This window comes from Eupeodes corollae, chromosome 1, assembly GCF_945859685.1.
Source record: "Eupeodes corollae chromosome 1, idEupCoro1.1, whole genome shotgun sequence".
NCBI classification, from domain to species: domain Eukaryota; kingdom Metazoa; phylum Arthropoda; class Insecta; order Diptera; family Syrphidae; genus Eupeodes; species Eupeodes corollae.
Genome location: NC_079147.1, coordinates 25,229,758 through 25,244,604, shown reverse-complemented (window position 1 = coordinate 25,244,604; position 14,847 = coordinate 25,229,758). Strand labels below are relative to the sequence as shown.

At 37.9% G+C, this 14,847-nt stretch overlaps 1 protein-coding gene across 1 annotated transcript; it reads right to left on the bottom strand.

The window, feature by feature from the left end:
• Positions 1-1,840: 1,840 nt before the first annotated feature.
• On the bottom strand, positions 1,841-14,845 carry LOC129943345 (uncharacterized). Its single transcript, XM_056052711.1, has 6 exons — positions 13,673-14,845; positions 13,384-13,450; positions 5,239-5,550; positions 3,396-5,177; positions 3,259-3,330; positions 1,841-3,201 (listed from the first exon to the last, which is right to left on the bottom strand). The coding sequence occupies exon 4, from the start codon at positions 5,003-5,005 to the stop codon at positions 3,479-3,481; it is 1,527 nt and encodes a 508-aa protein (XP_055908686.1). The 5' UTR covers positions 5,006-5,177; positions 5,239-5,550; positions 13,384-13,450; positions 13,673-14,845; the 3' UTR covers positions 1,841-3,201; positions 3,259-3,330; positions 3,396-3,478.
• Between the last annotated feature and the right edge of the window lie 2 nt (positions 14,846-14,847).

The window sequence follows — 14,847 nt, the reverse complement described above, 5'->3', positions numbered from 1 at the left end:
AATCGATATCTCTTTTGGTTCTTGAGCTATGGACGACGAAAAAAACGTTGCGAACTTACGTACACACGCACGTACAGACATCTTTCTAAAAATCTTTTATTTCGATTCTAGGGACCTTGAAACGTCGAGAAATGTCAAAATTTTCAATTTGACAAATCGGACCCATTACAATAACTTCCTATGGGAAGTTAAAAAGACTGTCAATCAACTTATCAATGTGGGATGCGACCCACATTGATAAGTTCCCATCTCGTCTGTCGATTCGTCTCGCTTCAAAGGTTTGCAGGTTTTCGTGTTTTGTTAAAAAAGGTGTTAAAAACAAAAATTTAAATTACCAATTATATTTTGCATGTGTTGAAATAGTTTGATTTGAAAATTTATTTTTGTCGAGATTTTAAGTCGTTCTATTATTTAACTACTTATAACTTAAATTATTTTATTTTATTGAAGAATGTTATGGGAAAAAATAAGCATTGCTCAGAATTTTAGTGTCAATTATTTTGGTGTTGCGTGAGCACGTTGAGTCAATTCGGAGAGTTGCCAGAATATACAAATGCTCCTCTACAATGGTTTTGCGTTACGGAGAAGAAAAACTTGAAACTTGAAGTGGCCCATCGAGATTATCAGAAAAAGACAAAAGGGCCTTGGTAAGAAAAATCTTTTTATGTCATCGCGGACCTATCACATGAGCCAGCTGAGGCAGTAAGTTCCAGGACAATCCGGAGAGTTTTGCTTGTGTCCAAACTACCAGCTCGATGGTCAAGAAATGCTCCCTTATTAAAACCAGGTCATATGAAGAAGCGCCTGGCTTTTGCCAAAATGTTACACATGATCCTATTATCCATTGGAAGAGGTAAAACAATTTCAAAATGTGTGGTGGAGTGACGAAAAAAAAGTCAATCCAATTCGAATCCGATTCAAATCTTTGGGAATTGATTCAAAATTTAAAAAATCAATACTGAATCTTACCAGAAATATAACAAAGACTGGTGGACTCCTTGAGTCATCAAACAACCTTGGTCGTTTTAAAAAGAATTTTAAATTAATAACTAATTAAATGAACAAAAAAATTAAAATACATTTTTAAAAAATATTAAAACGGTATTTATTTACTATTTTGTAAAGTTTTCTTATTTTTATGACCAGTATATTCAGCCCTATCATAAATTCCATCGTAATCGGAAATTTGTACGAATCCCGAAAAACTCTATCATGAAATCCGTTCGTAATTCAAAATTGTATGAGATTTTCCACTACGAACGGATTTCATGATAGTTTTTCGAGATTCGTAAAAATTTCCGATTACGATGGAATTCATGATAGGGCTGATTAAATTAATAATTTTCGGTTGAAAATAATAGTAGTAACGGTTGGAATTTGCACTTCACATAAAAAAATATCTTTTAAAAATATAATATATTTATTCAACACAAAACAAACGTAACATCAAATAAAAGTAGCCAATCGTGGCCATAGCTGTATATGTAGGTAGACCTCCGATCCTTAAAATTCTCAAGATCAGAACACTTGATCCCTAATTATCTTCGATTACTCAACCACAAAGTTGGTTACTTTGGTATTCGACAAATGCTTACCATATTTTGACCTTTCCTTTCTTCTCTCTTTAACCAAACCGAATGTTTATATCATTTGTGATCCAGGAAAAGATTGTTGATATTGCTAAATAGACAAATAAGTAAAAATGTAATTTCCATATTGATTTCTCAGCTCAGTCAGTAGAATTATCCTCCATCAACAGAGTAGTTCCTATACTTACTTAAATTCAATAATTTTTCAAAAATATTTCCATTTTGTTGTACCCTAGAAGAATCAAAACAAATTTAGTTTTTCATTCAAACCAATTTAATTCAAGAATTCCAAAATTATAAATTGATGATTCTTATAAAACTATTTACAATCTAATCCAAGCTCTATTTTTTCGAAAAAGAAATACGCATAGCCATTTGCTTCTTTTAAACGTGTATACGATTTAAAATCAACGCCAATAAATGCGATAAATCCATCTGCACGCCTCCTATTCATTAGTGACCAATATTTGGTGGGAAAATTATTTTGCTTTCCAAATATCTTGAAGAATTCTTCAGACGTTATATTGTAATTCGGCAAATGAACCCTGACTTTGTATCTTTTTTGTACAATTGGTTCTCTTATTATCTTCAAATCTGCTCCTGGCCACAAACGATTGTAAGATTTAATGTTATTTTCCAAAAACCTGACAGTCACTTCGTTCTTGCAAGGAACTACGAGGATCTTTCTTTTATATTCTAATGGACCCAATTTGACGAAATTCCCAGCAAAACGTTCATCTTGCACAGTTGTCTCCAGGGCACACATTAACAATACCTGGTTGACTTTATCAATTTCCCCAAATGGATTTGCTTTATTTATGACCTGAACTTCGATGGGGAATTGTTCCTCTTTGGTTCGTGTTGGGGAACCATCACCTGAGGAATATCTGCGCCGTATGTGACTTCCGCGCATGCCCATTAGACGACGTGCCACATGCATTCCATTAATTCTTAGTTCTTTGGAAACTTGGCGGTCGCTCTTTGCTTTTCGTATTATTCCTTGAGGCGAGTATGAACTGTCAGCTTCTGTGGCACCAGCTTTAACTGCTGGACTAACGAAAAATTGGAAAGCGGGAGATTTTTTATACATCAAATTTCGTTCTTCGCGCGTTCGTGCCTTGACCGAGGAAGGTGCTTTATTGCGATATTTATCTTCGAATTTCTCTGGTGGTTTCGATTGGTTGCTTGTAGCTGGTGCTGGTGTTGGTGGTTCATCTTTAGTTTTAGGTGTTTCACTTAGACCACTGCAATGTGGATTATCTTGTTTCTGTTCGTCATCTGATAGAATTACGTAAGTTTCGCCATCTTTTTTGTAGGCCACTGGCGACTTGTCTCTTTCCAGAGCCAAGCCATCGCCGGCAGTCGTGGCACCTGCCGACTCTTGAACGTATATCCCCGTTCGATTTTCATTCTGTATTGTTGTCATTTTCATAATTCCCATATTTTATTTTTGTTGGGTTTGCTTAGTTTCAGGCGCCTCTGTTGTTTTTTCGTTGGTTTCAAGGTCGCTTGTAAGCCCCTCCACCACGTCAAGGTGAAACCCGTGGAGGGGTTTTCTTTTTTCTGTCGTGTTTTGATTTTCAATTTAAATAAGTTAAAATGTTGATGAGACCTGAAGCAAACTTATTTAATATCAAAAAGTTTTCAAAAAAAGCAATAAATTACGTACCAGAATTATGGCCTCCCAATTTCTTAGTTAGAGTTGATGTTTATGGTTTGATTTACTTAATATTTTATTTCTTGAAATCACAAAAAAAAGAGACTTAGTTTTCATCTTTGTTGCTCTAACTCTACAAATCACTTACTCCTGAACTTTTGTATGTTTTTTTTAATTTTGTTCCGATGAACTTTCTGAGCATCTTTATTCATAAACTAAAATTCTCCGTTTATTATTTAAAAATTTGATAAATAAATTGAATTTTTTCGAAGAAGAAATAAACAAAGCCATTTGTTTCTTCCAAACGTTTCGCTGATTCGGGATCCACAGAGAAGAACGCCTTGAATCTATCGTTTTGTCTGTCCTTGTAATACAAAGTCCAATATTCAGTGGGAAAGTTATTTTGTTTCTTGATTATTTTGAAAAACTCCTCCGAAGTCAAGTTGTAATTTCGAATATCAACTTTATACTTGGAACGTTTGAAGGATACTAAGTTCGTGGTTAAATATAAATCGGCTCCTTGCCACAAGCGATTGTATAAATGCATTTTGGTTTTTAACCATTTTACCGATTCAATATTCTCACAAATGACATGCAAACGCCTTTGTTTGAATTGACCAGGTTTAATTTTCAACCAATCTGCTCCTGTTGCACGTTCATCTTGGATTGTGGTCTCTAAGGCGTCCAACATAATGAACCACACTTCTTCGGGAAGCTCTCCGAATGGATGTGGTTTATTTAAAATTTGAACTTCAAATGGATACTTGTTCATGGAAGGTATTAAATTTTGCGTATTGCTTTGGCCGTCGTCGTCGTCATCATCATCGCCGATCTGGATTTCGGGCTGAGAATCTAATGTGGTACTACGTTCAATGTGTTCACCACTTAGACCCATTCTTTGGCGAGCTTCTGCAAAATTTTTAATTCTGCCAAATTCCATTTGTTTCAATTGATGTGATGCTTCTCTTTTTTTCTCCATGGAGCAGGCACAGTCGTTCTCTCTTGCCCCAGCGAGAATTGCTGGACTGATAAATATCACTTTGGGACTACCATCATCCTTATTTATCTTAGACAATTGAGTTTTGGGTATTATCTCTTTTCTACCAAAATTCCCACCTTTGTCTCTATTTCTATCTTTGTGTCCTACAAATTTTGTTGGACTGAAAGTTCCTGTTGCTGTCTTAGCAGCCTTTTCAGCACTGAATTTGGGTTGTTGTTCGAAATTTAGTTTAGGATCCAAATTTATTTCATCAAAATGACGATCTTGCTCATCTTCTAGGGAATTTTTCAATGCCCTTGAGTCGTCTATGATTCTGAGTCCAACCGATTCGATTTTTGTATTTTCCTCCAATATTTGTTTAGTGGTTCCGACATTTTGGGCAGATCTGCGCTTTCGCTCTTCTTCCAGTGCTTCTTTCATAGCATTAATTTCATGATTCTGAAATCCTAATTTCAAGAATTCCTCCTTCATTCGCTCGTATCGTTGATATTTTTTAATGGATTGAATATTAATATCATAATCCGACTTAGAGTCCTGCTCGATTGAAATTATGGAATCTAAGGGTTTTGAATTTGTGTTCAAAGCATTTCTTGAATTGCTTCTATTTTGTTCTTGGTTGTGTTCGGTATTATCGTAAGTTTGAGCCACTGGCGACTTGTATCCTCGCAGATCCAAGCCATCGCCGGTAGTCGTGGCACCTACCGACTCTTGAACGTATATCCCCGTTCTACTTTGAATTATTTTATTTGACATTATCATAGTTTTTTTATTGTTGTTGGGTTCGCTTTGTTTTATTTTCACTTCTCTCTTTAGTTATATAAATTATTGGCGTATAATTGAGAGTGTTTTAAGCCCCTCCACCACGACAAGGTGAAACCCACGGAGGGGTTTTTTTTAGGTTCTTCCTGAAGGGACATCAGTTTGATAAAACCTGGAACGAAATTAAATTGAATTAGTAAAGAATTCAGGATTTAAGTCATACAACTTCTTACCAACATGATTTCCTGGAAATAGGTTCTCGACTCCTTTTTAGGTGAATTTTTGTCGGGTTTACTTAGTTTTTCCAACCCCTGTTGTTTTTCCTTGCTATTAGCAATTCCAAACAAATTAAGGTTGTACTTAAGCCCCTCCACCACGACAAGGTGAAACCCGTGGAGGGGTTTTTTTGTTTTTTTTTTCAGTTTTTATTTTTTTAAATACAATTGTGACAATAAATATTACTATTAAAATTTGTATTAATATTTTCGGTGATTAAAATTCGGGTACCCCTTATTACAAGTTTAGACTCCAATGTCTATATAAACCTGAAATATATAAAAAAAAATTCCTATAATTTATTTTGAATTTAAAAATACAGTGAGATACAATTCTAAGTTGATCACAATCGGAAAACAATGAGGGGGGAATATCGAAATGGCTTTGAAATTAAAAATTACATAAAAGGACAAAAACAACTTCTTAAGATTTGACATATTCTCTACTTCCGGTAGGTGCCACAAAAGCAATAAAATACGATGTTTTTTCGATAATTGGTTATAATAAATAAATAAATAATTAATTGTTTATGAATAGTAAAGTTTCAATTATATTGACCTAAAGCTTCTAAAATAACAGTTTCCCCAACATGAACCTGTCAGAGTGTTTTGGAGAAAAATTTGTTTGCATCTGTCAAAAATTAAGTCATCGCATAGCATCGCATTTAAATGGCATGCGTTTAATTTTGCGAAGAAAATTTCCGGTCAGCGGATCGGAGAACCGCTGTATATGTTGCGAATATGGAAAGACCACTTCTTCAAATTATATAACGGCGTTGACGAACCGAATTCCGCTGTAAGGGAGATAGAACCACTCAACCTAGGCGACGCAGATCAACAGAGTACAGAGGCATCAGTCTCCTTTACATTGCACATAAGATCCTCTTTGCCGTATTATATGAACGTCTGAAGCCATTCGTCAAAACCTGAAAGGTCCTTATCAGTGTGGCTTCAGACCAGGAAAGTCCTCTGTCCTTTATCGAAGATCTCTACAGAGCAATGTCTAGTTTTGGCATCCCTGTCAAACCGTTTGTGCAGAATGACGATGGAGAATCCACGCTGGTCTATCAAGGTCGGAAAATATTTTACCAATGCATTCGATGTCAAAAAAGGTTTTAGACAAGGCTATGCACTGTCATGCGACTTCTTCAACATCGTTCTGGAAAAAATTGTGTAAAACTCAACCGTCAATACTAGAGGCACAATCTTCCAAAGGTCATCCAATTATTCGGATACACAGATGATATTGACATAGGTGGACGCGTGATGTCAGTGGAGCGTTTTTGAGCATTGCGACGGAAGCGAAGAATTGTATGCTGCCATCAAAAATAACATTGGACAACGACGTCTTGGACAAAACGTCACCATGGACAGCCATAACTTTGAGATATTTAAGAACTTAGTCTACCTAGGCACCGCTGTTAACACAGACAACGACACCAAAGCTGAAATCCAATGGAGAATAACTCTTGCAAATCGCTGCTTCTTTGGACTTAGAAGGCAATTGAGAAGTAAAGTTCTCTTTAGAGCACCTAAATCCACCATCTATAAGACACTCATCATCCCGGTTCTCATTTATGGCGCTGGAGCCTGGACCCTGTCAAAGAGAGATGAGAGCGTCTTAGGATGCTTCGAGAGAAAAATTCTTCGGGTGATTTTTGATCCACAATCGGATATTCTGTAATCCAAGCTTTCAACTCTGTATCAACTTCGTTACCAGCTGGAGAACAAACTCCCATCAAAATTCGAAACATACTTTAAGCCAAACGTTAACACAACTTTTGGACTCTATACATTTCATAAAATAACACAAAAAGGAAGGAACTATTGACAAGTTTGTTACTCCAAAAAATATCAAACATGACGCAATTTTTGTTAAGGAGTAGAAACTCCGAATATTTGATCGGCTATTGAAAAGTTTCCCAAAGATTCACTTTTTTAACGACGAAACTAATTTCTGGTGCAACATTACGGAAATCACAACCGTGCGATGATAACAATTTTTGTTTGATAAATTGTATCGACGGCTTTGGCAAAATCAGTGTAGATCGTGTTAACTTCATATGTCCCTTCTCAAGAGTCATCAATGTTTAGGATACGTATTCCATAAGGTTAAAAAAACATGTTAAACAGGTACAAATATTGACTAACTGTGGAAGTAGATTGAGTCATAAACTAAACTTTCAAATAGTTTTGGAATACAGGTTCATTTTGCGATCGGTCTATAGTTTTTAGTTATATTTCTCTGATCTTTTTTATTAATTACGAAAATAAATGAATCTTTCCAATAATCGCAAAATACGCACTGCGAGAGGGACAAAAGGAAAGGATCAGCGAGAGATTATCTTTAAAACACCTATCGAAACAGTCATTAGGGATTAACGGGTTTTTCTATATGATTGAGAGAAGAAGGATAAAGTTAGATATGTTCGTGGGGTCAGAAGATGTGATCTAATTTCCTTTTTATATATAGGGTTTTGCAATAAGAGCGCTACAAGTGTTTTTAATAAAACAAAGACGGGCACGCTTGCAGAAGTCCAGACGCTGAACCCAATTTTCGACAGTTTTTAAGCATGAATCGACCGCTGCTATAATTTAAATTTCGATATTCGTACGAACTTCATCAATCGTCGTTGGCTTGTTGGCATAGACCATGGACTTGACGTAACCCCACAGGAAATAGTTTAACGGCGTCAAACCGCACGACCGAGGCGGCCAAGCGACTGGACCATTTCGTGAGATAACACGTTCTCTAAACTTCGTTTCCAATAAATTGATTTTGATATTCGCTGTGTGGCTTGTGGCGCCGCCGTCCTGTTGGAACCACATTTTTTATTTGCATGTAGCAAGTGGTGTTCCTATGTTATGTTTTTGTCTAACATGAGGCAGAAGTGTTCCGTTTTTGGCGAGCTCATCGGCGGAAGTCTACCGCATCGTCTTCCAGGGGTCTCTCTTCTTCCCAGGAGGATCATGAAGGGATGGAAACATGGAAGCTTTTACCGAATACCATTTTTGGGGTGGTATAGTTTAAGCGATCTGGGATAGATCTGAAATTGTCTAGAATAGTAGTATGTACAGTATTGCTACTGTTCCATTGAGAGGTGGCTCTAAGCCTCACACATAAGTTGACTGCCACCATTTTGGAGAAGATGTCAAGTGGTGTTAGGTTTAAAAGCACTTCCAGTGCTGCGGTTGGTGTTGAGCGAAGTGCTGATGCACATACATACCTGCTGACCGCTGGACTTTGATGAGCTTATTTAGATTTACCATCTTGTCTAGTGCGGTCCACCATACGACAGCTCCATAAATGAGTATCGGTCTGATTACCGAAGTGTATAGCCAGTGGGTTATTTTTGGGGAGAAGCCCCATTTTGATCCTATGGCCTTATTACAAGTAAAAAGCGCTACAGTACCCTTTTTTACTCTTTCATCAATATTTGCCTTCCAATTTAGTTTTTTGTCTAAAATGAGGCCCAAATATTTAGCTTGGTGGGCTAATCTGAGGAATTTTATATTTTCTCGAAAAGAGTATTAATTCTGTTTTGTGTGGGTTGACGTCCAATCCACATTGCTTAGCCCATTTAGTTAGCCTGTTTAGGGCATTTTGTAGGAGTTCCGAGAGAATTTGGGGGTGCTTCCCAGATACGGATATCGCAACATCGTCAGCATAGGCAATCAGTAGGTCGTTTACTATCATATTTCATAAAAGAGGCGAAAGGACTCCACCTTGGGGAGTGCCTCGATTCACCGATCTGGTGGTAGTAAAACTTCTCATGTTAGAAATTATTGTCCTGCTTTTGAGCATGAGACTTATAAGATCTATGAGTGATTTCTCTAATTTCAGCTTATCCATTGCTGTTGTGATCGCCTGGTAACTGACGTTGTTGAAAGCTCCTTCAATATCTAGGAACGCTACTAAGTTATATTCTTTGTATTCGAGGGAATGTTCAATAATACGTACCAGCGAGTGAAGTGCTGATTCTACTGATTTTCCCTTAGAGTATACATGTTGAGCTGTGGAAATGAGACTGGTTTTAAATTATGTCTGATGTAAATTTCAATCAATATTTCCAAGGTTTTAAGAAGGAAGGATGATAGGCTGATTGGTCGTAGATCTTTAGGGTTAACGTGTGAGGGTTTCCCTGCTTTGGGAATGAAGACTACTTTTGCCATTTTCCATTTTTTGAGAGAATTTTCCTGAGTCTTGAGGCTTCTGAAGTATTTTCTATTATAAAAGTTTCTAGAAGAAGACCTCTTACTCTTCCTTAATTCTTTTTTATATTGCTTTAGAGCTTGTTTATATAAGTCCCAGTCAGAAGGAGATCTAGTGTACTTAGATCTGTTGAAGAGTTTGCGACAGCTCTTTCTGAATGGTTCTAGTTCTTTACGCCACCAATGAGGTTTCTTTTTACCCTTTAAAATGGTTACAGGGCATGAAGATGTCATTTATTCATTTAAGGCTTCGGTGAGATGATTTACAGAAAGGTCTAGTTCATCTTTACGGGAGGAGCTTTTAAGAAGGTTGTGATCAAGCAGTTCTGCTAGTACCTCCCTATATCGCTCCCAGTTTGTATTCCGGTGATTTCGAAATCCCGTAGATGTATTTCCTACATCTTTGAGCTCAAACTGAATGTATTTGTGGTCAGAGAAGGAATTCTCTTTTGAGACATGCCAGTTTGAAATCATATTGGGGATCGAGTCAGAGGTGAGTGTAATATCAAGTAATTCTTTCCTATTCTTGGTTACAAAAGTGGGTTCATTACCAATATTACTTATGACTAGGTTAGTGCTTAGTAGATAATCAAATAAGTACTCACCTCTCTCATTTATATCAGAGCTACCCTCCGTGTGATGGGCGTTAGCGTCTGAACCAATTAGGAGACCAACTTTTTTCGATTGCGCGTCCGCAATTGCCTTCCTCAAGGTGTTTCCTGGAATTGGGCTGTCGTGGCCAAGGTAGGAGGATATGAACCAGTAGGTGGCTATATCCGTTGTTAAGACAGTGGTGGTGGTGTCCTGTAATTGGGGAGTAAATATATGTTTAAGTCATTTTTGGTTCACCTTTCTCCGATGCATACAATATTTTATAGCCAGGAGTCCTGAGACCTCTGTTGATGGAGTTTGAGACCCACGGCTCCTGAATTAAGACAATGTCTTCCTTGTTCATATGCAGTGGGAGTATCAGGTTGTTCGTGGCCATGATGGCGTAATGGAGATTAATCTGTACTAATCGCAGCTTTGCTACTTTTAGTCAGATCAACCTCCCCCACTGTTTTGTCGGCGTTTTCATCGTCTGAGGAGGACCTAAGCAGGTCTTCCTCACTCAGAGTGATGCCTAAGGTGGCGTCTTCAGTCTCCATGTCGGAGTTGCTGTCGACAGTAGTTTTAGCCTCCACGTAGGATGGCTCGTTTGTGTAACACAGTAACGTGCGGGTCTTGATCATCACGGAAGAAGTACGGCCTGCCCATAAATCACACCAAACCTTAATTTGTTCGGGATGCAATGATCATTTATGAAGTACGCCTGACATATACCGCATATACCGAATCCATTCAGCCAGAAATGAGCCTCATCGCTGAAGATGATTTATCGATTAAAATCTAAATCATTTTCAAGTTGTTGCTCAGCCTAAATTACGAACATACAACGCTTTTGGTGGTCAAGCGGCTTCAGTTCTTGTAAGGATGTAAGCCAAGATCTTTTCGCAAAATTTGCCACAACGACGTCACAGAGATGGGCTTGAGAAACACGTGTGAGAGACACATTTGGCCTTTCTGCAGCTGCAGCCTCACCGGTAACAATATTCTCGACACTTCGGCCACTTCTTTCTCACTGGCTTGGGAACATGTTACACAGAGCCTGTGGATTAAAATTTTTTTCACTAGACGCTCAATTCTTGATATTCTAGGACGAATATGACACATTGGACGTAGAGCTCTTAACATTGAGGCCACTGATTAAATAGGTTGGGTTAAAGTGGCTGTCCATAATGGAATAGGACACACTTAGGCCAGTTAAATGGCCCATTGTAATACCACATGATCTTAAGGCTTCCTCATCAGCTCAATGAAACCAGTTTGAGTCCCTTACGAAACGTGAGAGGCTCATTATGCTAATATGATATAGATTCTTGCGTTTTTGAGCTAGAACAGGCATGTACAGAGAAGGTGAAGAACTGTTCCCTCCTCTTCCTTGTCTATACAGCTTCTGCAAAAGATATTTGAGAATACGCCTAGCCGCGTGGCTTTCCTATTAGACAGTGTCCAGTTATGGCACCTATTATCGAGCTTATATGCGATCTGCTTAGAGATAGCAAGTACCTTGATCGCTTTAAGTCTAGTGTTGGAAAGATGGTTTTGTGACCTGACCTGCTGTTTACCTTCTTCTCCTGAATAAGAAATAGTTTACAAGTAGCAATTGGAATGCCAGTATTTGCCAAACGTGGTAGAATGGGTTGTACTGCACCGTTCCTGGCGAGTTCATCTGCCTTACAGTTACCTGTAATGTCTCTATGGCACGGCACCAAGCAAGGGTAAATATAAAACTGTTGTGACATCTGTTGTGTTTCTCTTTCCATTTCTCAGTAGTACTGCTAGGGCCATTCTTCACTACTGAAATTAGGTATCGGTACCTTCCTACTCTCGTTGCTGCCAACAGCAGAAGAAGACCCTTATCATCCCCGTCCTGCTATACGGTGCAGAAGCATGGACTATGACAAAAGCGGATGAAAGCACCTTGGGTCGGTTCGAGAGAAAAGTTCTTTGTGTGATCTACGGTCCCGTAGGTGAGTGGAGAAGACTCCCCTTCGATGCATACGGGACCGTAGGTCACACGAAGAACTTTTCTCTCGAACCGACCCAAGCTGCTTTCATCCGCTTTTGTCATAATCCATGGTTCTGCACCGTATAGCAGGACGGGGATGACGAGCTGTACGGGCTGTACAGCGACGCAGACTTAGCCAGAAAGGTAAAAGTTCAACGACTAAGATGGCTGGGTCACGCAGAGCGCATGGAAAACAAAGTTCCGCCCGAAAAGTCTTCGAATCCACACCCACAGGACAGCGCAGTAGAGGAAGACCGCGGATCAAGTGGCGCGCAGAAGTGGAAAGTGACCTCACCCAACTTGGAGCGCGAAACTGAAGACATCTAGCTAGGGACCGAGCTAGATGGAGAAGTTTGTTGGGTGAGACCATAGTTCATAAAGGACTGTAGCGCTGTAGGGTGGGAAAGCGCACCAGAGAGAGGAACCCTGTCTAGCTTTTTAGGCATTACATCGTGTGAGGTAGGATGGGAGAGTTGGTTACATAAGCGTTTGCTTGTATACCTTGTTTATGTGGGAGGGGGTGATTATTTTGAAAAGGTATGGATAAGAACGTCCTTTAGTTTCAGGACTCATCTAGAGAAAATTCTCGACCTTACTCAGCTTCTACAACTCGACAAGTTCGACATTAACAGTTAAAGTAAACGTCGAACTTGTCGAAATTTTAATAATTTCGACTCTTTTTTGGCTCGTATATCTTTCCATCATAAAATGGCAAACCTTACTGAAGACAAATGTCAAAACAGCGGCAAGAAATGTGGCGTCGTTTGCTGTCCGTGTCGCTCTACTTTTGTAGCGTCTGTGTTAAAAAACCCTGCAGGTAAAATCATAGGAAATGAGTTTGTTTGCAATAGTAGATAGCTAGTAGCAATAGTATATTTTTAAAAAAGTTCATTATTTCCGTTTCGTGTGTGTTAAATGAAGGTGGGAATTTTCCGAAACTTCAAGTAATGGACCTCAGAAGAAAATAATAAAACAAGAAACCTTAAAATGAAATTTGTTACCCTATTAATTTGAAAGAGACCACATTCTAATGGACAATTAGATAACAACACTTTGGTTTCGTAGGATATGTTCGAAAAATGAAGTAAAACTCATAATCAGATGAAGTCCAGGTTAAGTTAGGTAGATTCAAATCACCCATAACTAAAATTGAATCATTGGGTTCGGCCGATATTGTAATATAGCTTTTTTTGTCGTTTCAGCTATTAGTGTTACTATTATTTTGGACATAACTATAGTTTTAGGTTGAAATATGATGTGATTAAAAAAAATATAAATACCTGCTTTTTGTACTCCTAGGCACTGCATTGTCCTCAACTTGTTGTACTATTTAGTTCTCCGATATTTCTATAAAAAAAAAAACTTATAAATAATTTTTGTCATCAATAATTAACGGATTCGAACACTTGAGTCAAAGGAAACAATTCTCCACTTCCATTATTTTTGTTCACTTTAAAATAAAAGTTTGACAAACTAGAGAACATAGAATATCCCCTCTTTGCCAAACGTTCGCTTCGACTCAAGTATTCGATTTTCTATTCCTACATTAAAAACTTAAAAAAAACATACCTTTCGGGGTAATTCTATGATAGCTTTTTTCATCAAAAAGTAAATATCATCTTGGTCTTGCATAAGTTTTAAATAAGTTCCACCATCCACAGTCACATCCAAACACATTCTCTCATCCAATTTCTCACTATTTTTTACCTTCCACTTTTCCACAGGCAATCTATTTTGTTTTTTAATAATATCTAATATTTCGTCGACGCCGGAATAAGCTGAACAGGATGGCACTAAAATTCGAATGTTTTTATCTTCAGATGTTCTTGGTATCAATTCCAAATCAGCTTCTGGCCATAGACGATCATTCAGTTTACCAATATTCTTATTTATATGTTCTAATATTTCGACGTTCTTACATTCGATCATTAGCATTTTATTGACAAAGTAACTACAAACAATCGGATGATCTTGACATTGAAAGGCTTCTCTCTCTTCATGGATGAATTTGTAGAATTCCGAGTAAAATTTACTTCTATTTTCTGGCAGAATGTGAAAATTCGGATGGTTGGCGTCGCCGATATTTGCTCTCAGATCAAAAGTCGGGTATTTCTTCTCAAGTAAGACACCAGAAATTACTTCTTCTTCTACTTCTACTTTTTCTTGTTTTGGATCATTATTTAAAATAGTTTCTTCGTTCATATCTCCACTTTGATTTGCTTCTAAGAATTTTTGTTTAGGATTGGTTTTTGTTAATTTATCGAGGGCTGCGAACATGGTGTTTATTTCCCAATTCACAAATCCTATTGTTTGTAATTTTGAAAGCGCCTTTTTCCACCGTTCTTTGCCGTAATATTCTTCACAACTCGGAAATTCCTGTAGTTTGGTTGCTTTTGATCTTTTCTTACCTTCAAAACTTCTGACAACATTATGATCGTTTGCTTCCTCCACTTTAATCTCTCGATTTCGTTCTTGATTTCCTATTGTATTCACTGGCGACTTAGCCCCTCGTTTCAAGGCCGCCAAGCCCTCGCCGACAGCCGCGAATTCTGTCGACTTTTGAGCGTATATCCCCACTCGATTTGCAATTATATTTTCGTTCCTTTTCATAATTTTCATTTAGTTTTTTGTTTTGTTGTTGGGTTTTCTTGGTTTGTTTAAATCCGAAGCTGGATTGCCAGGGATTCAAACTTAAGCCTCCCCACCACGACAAGGTGAAACCCATCGGGGAGGTTAAAAAAGAC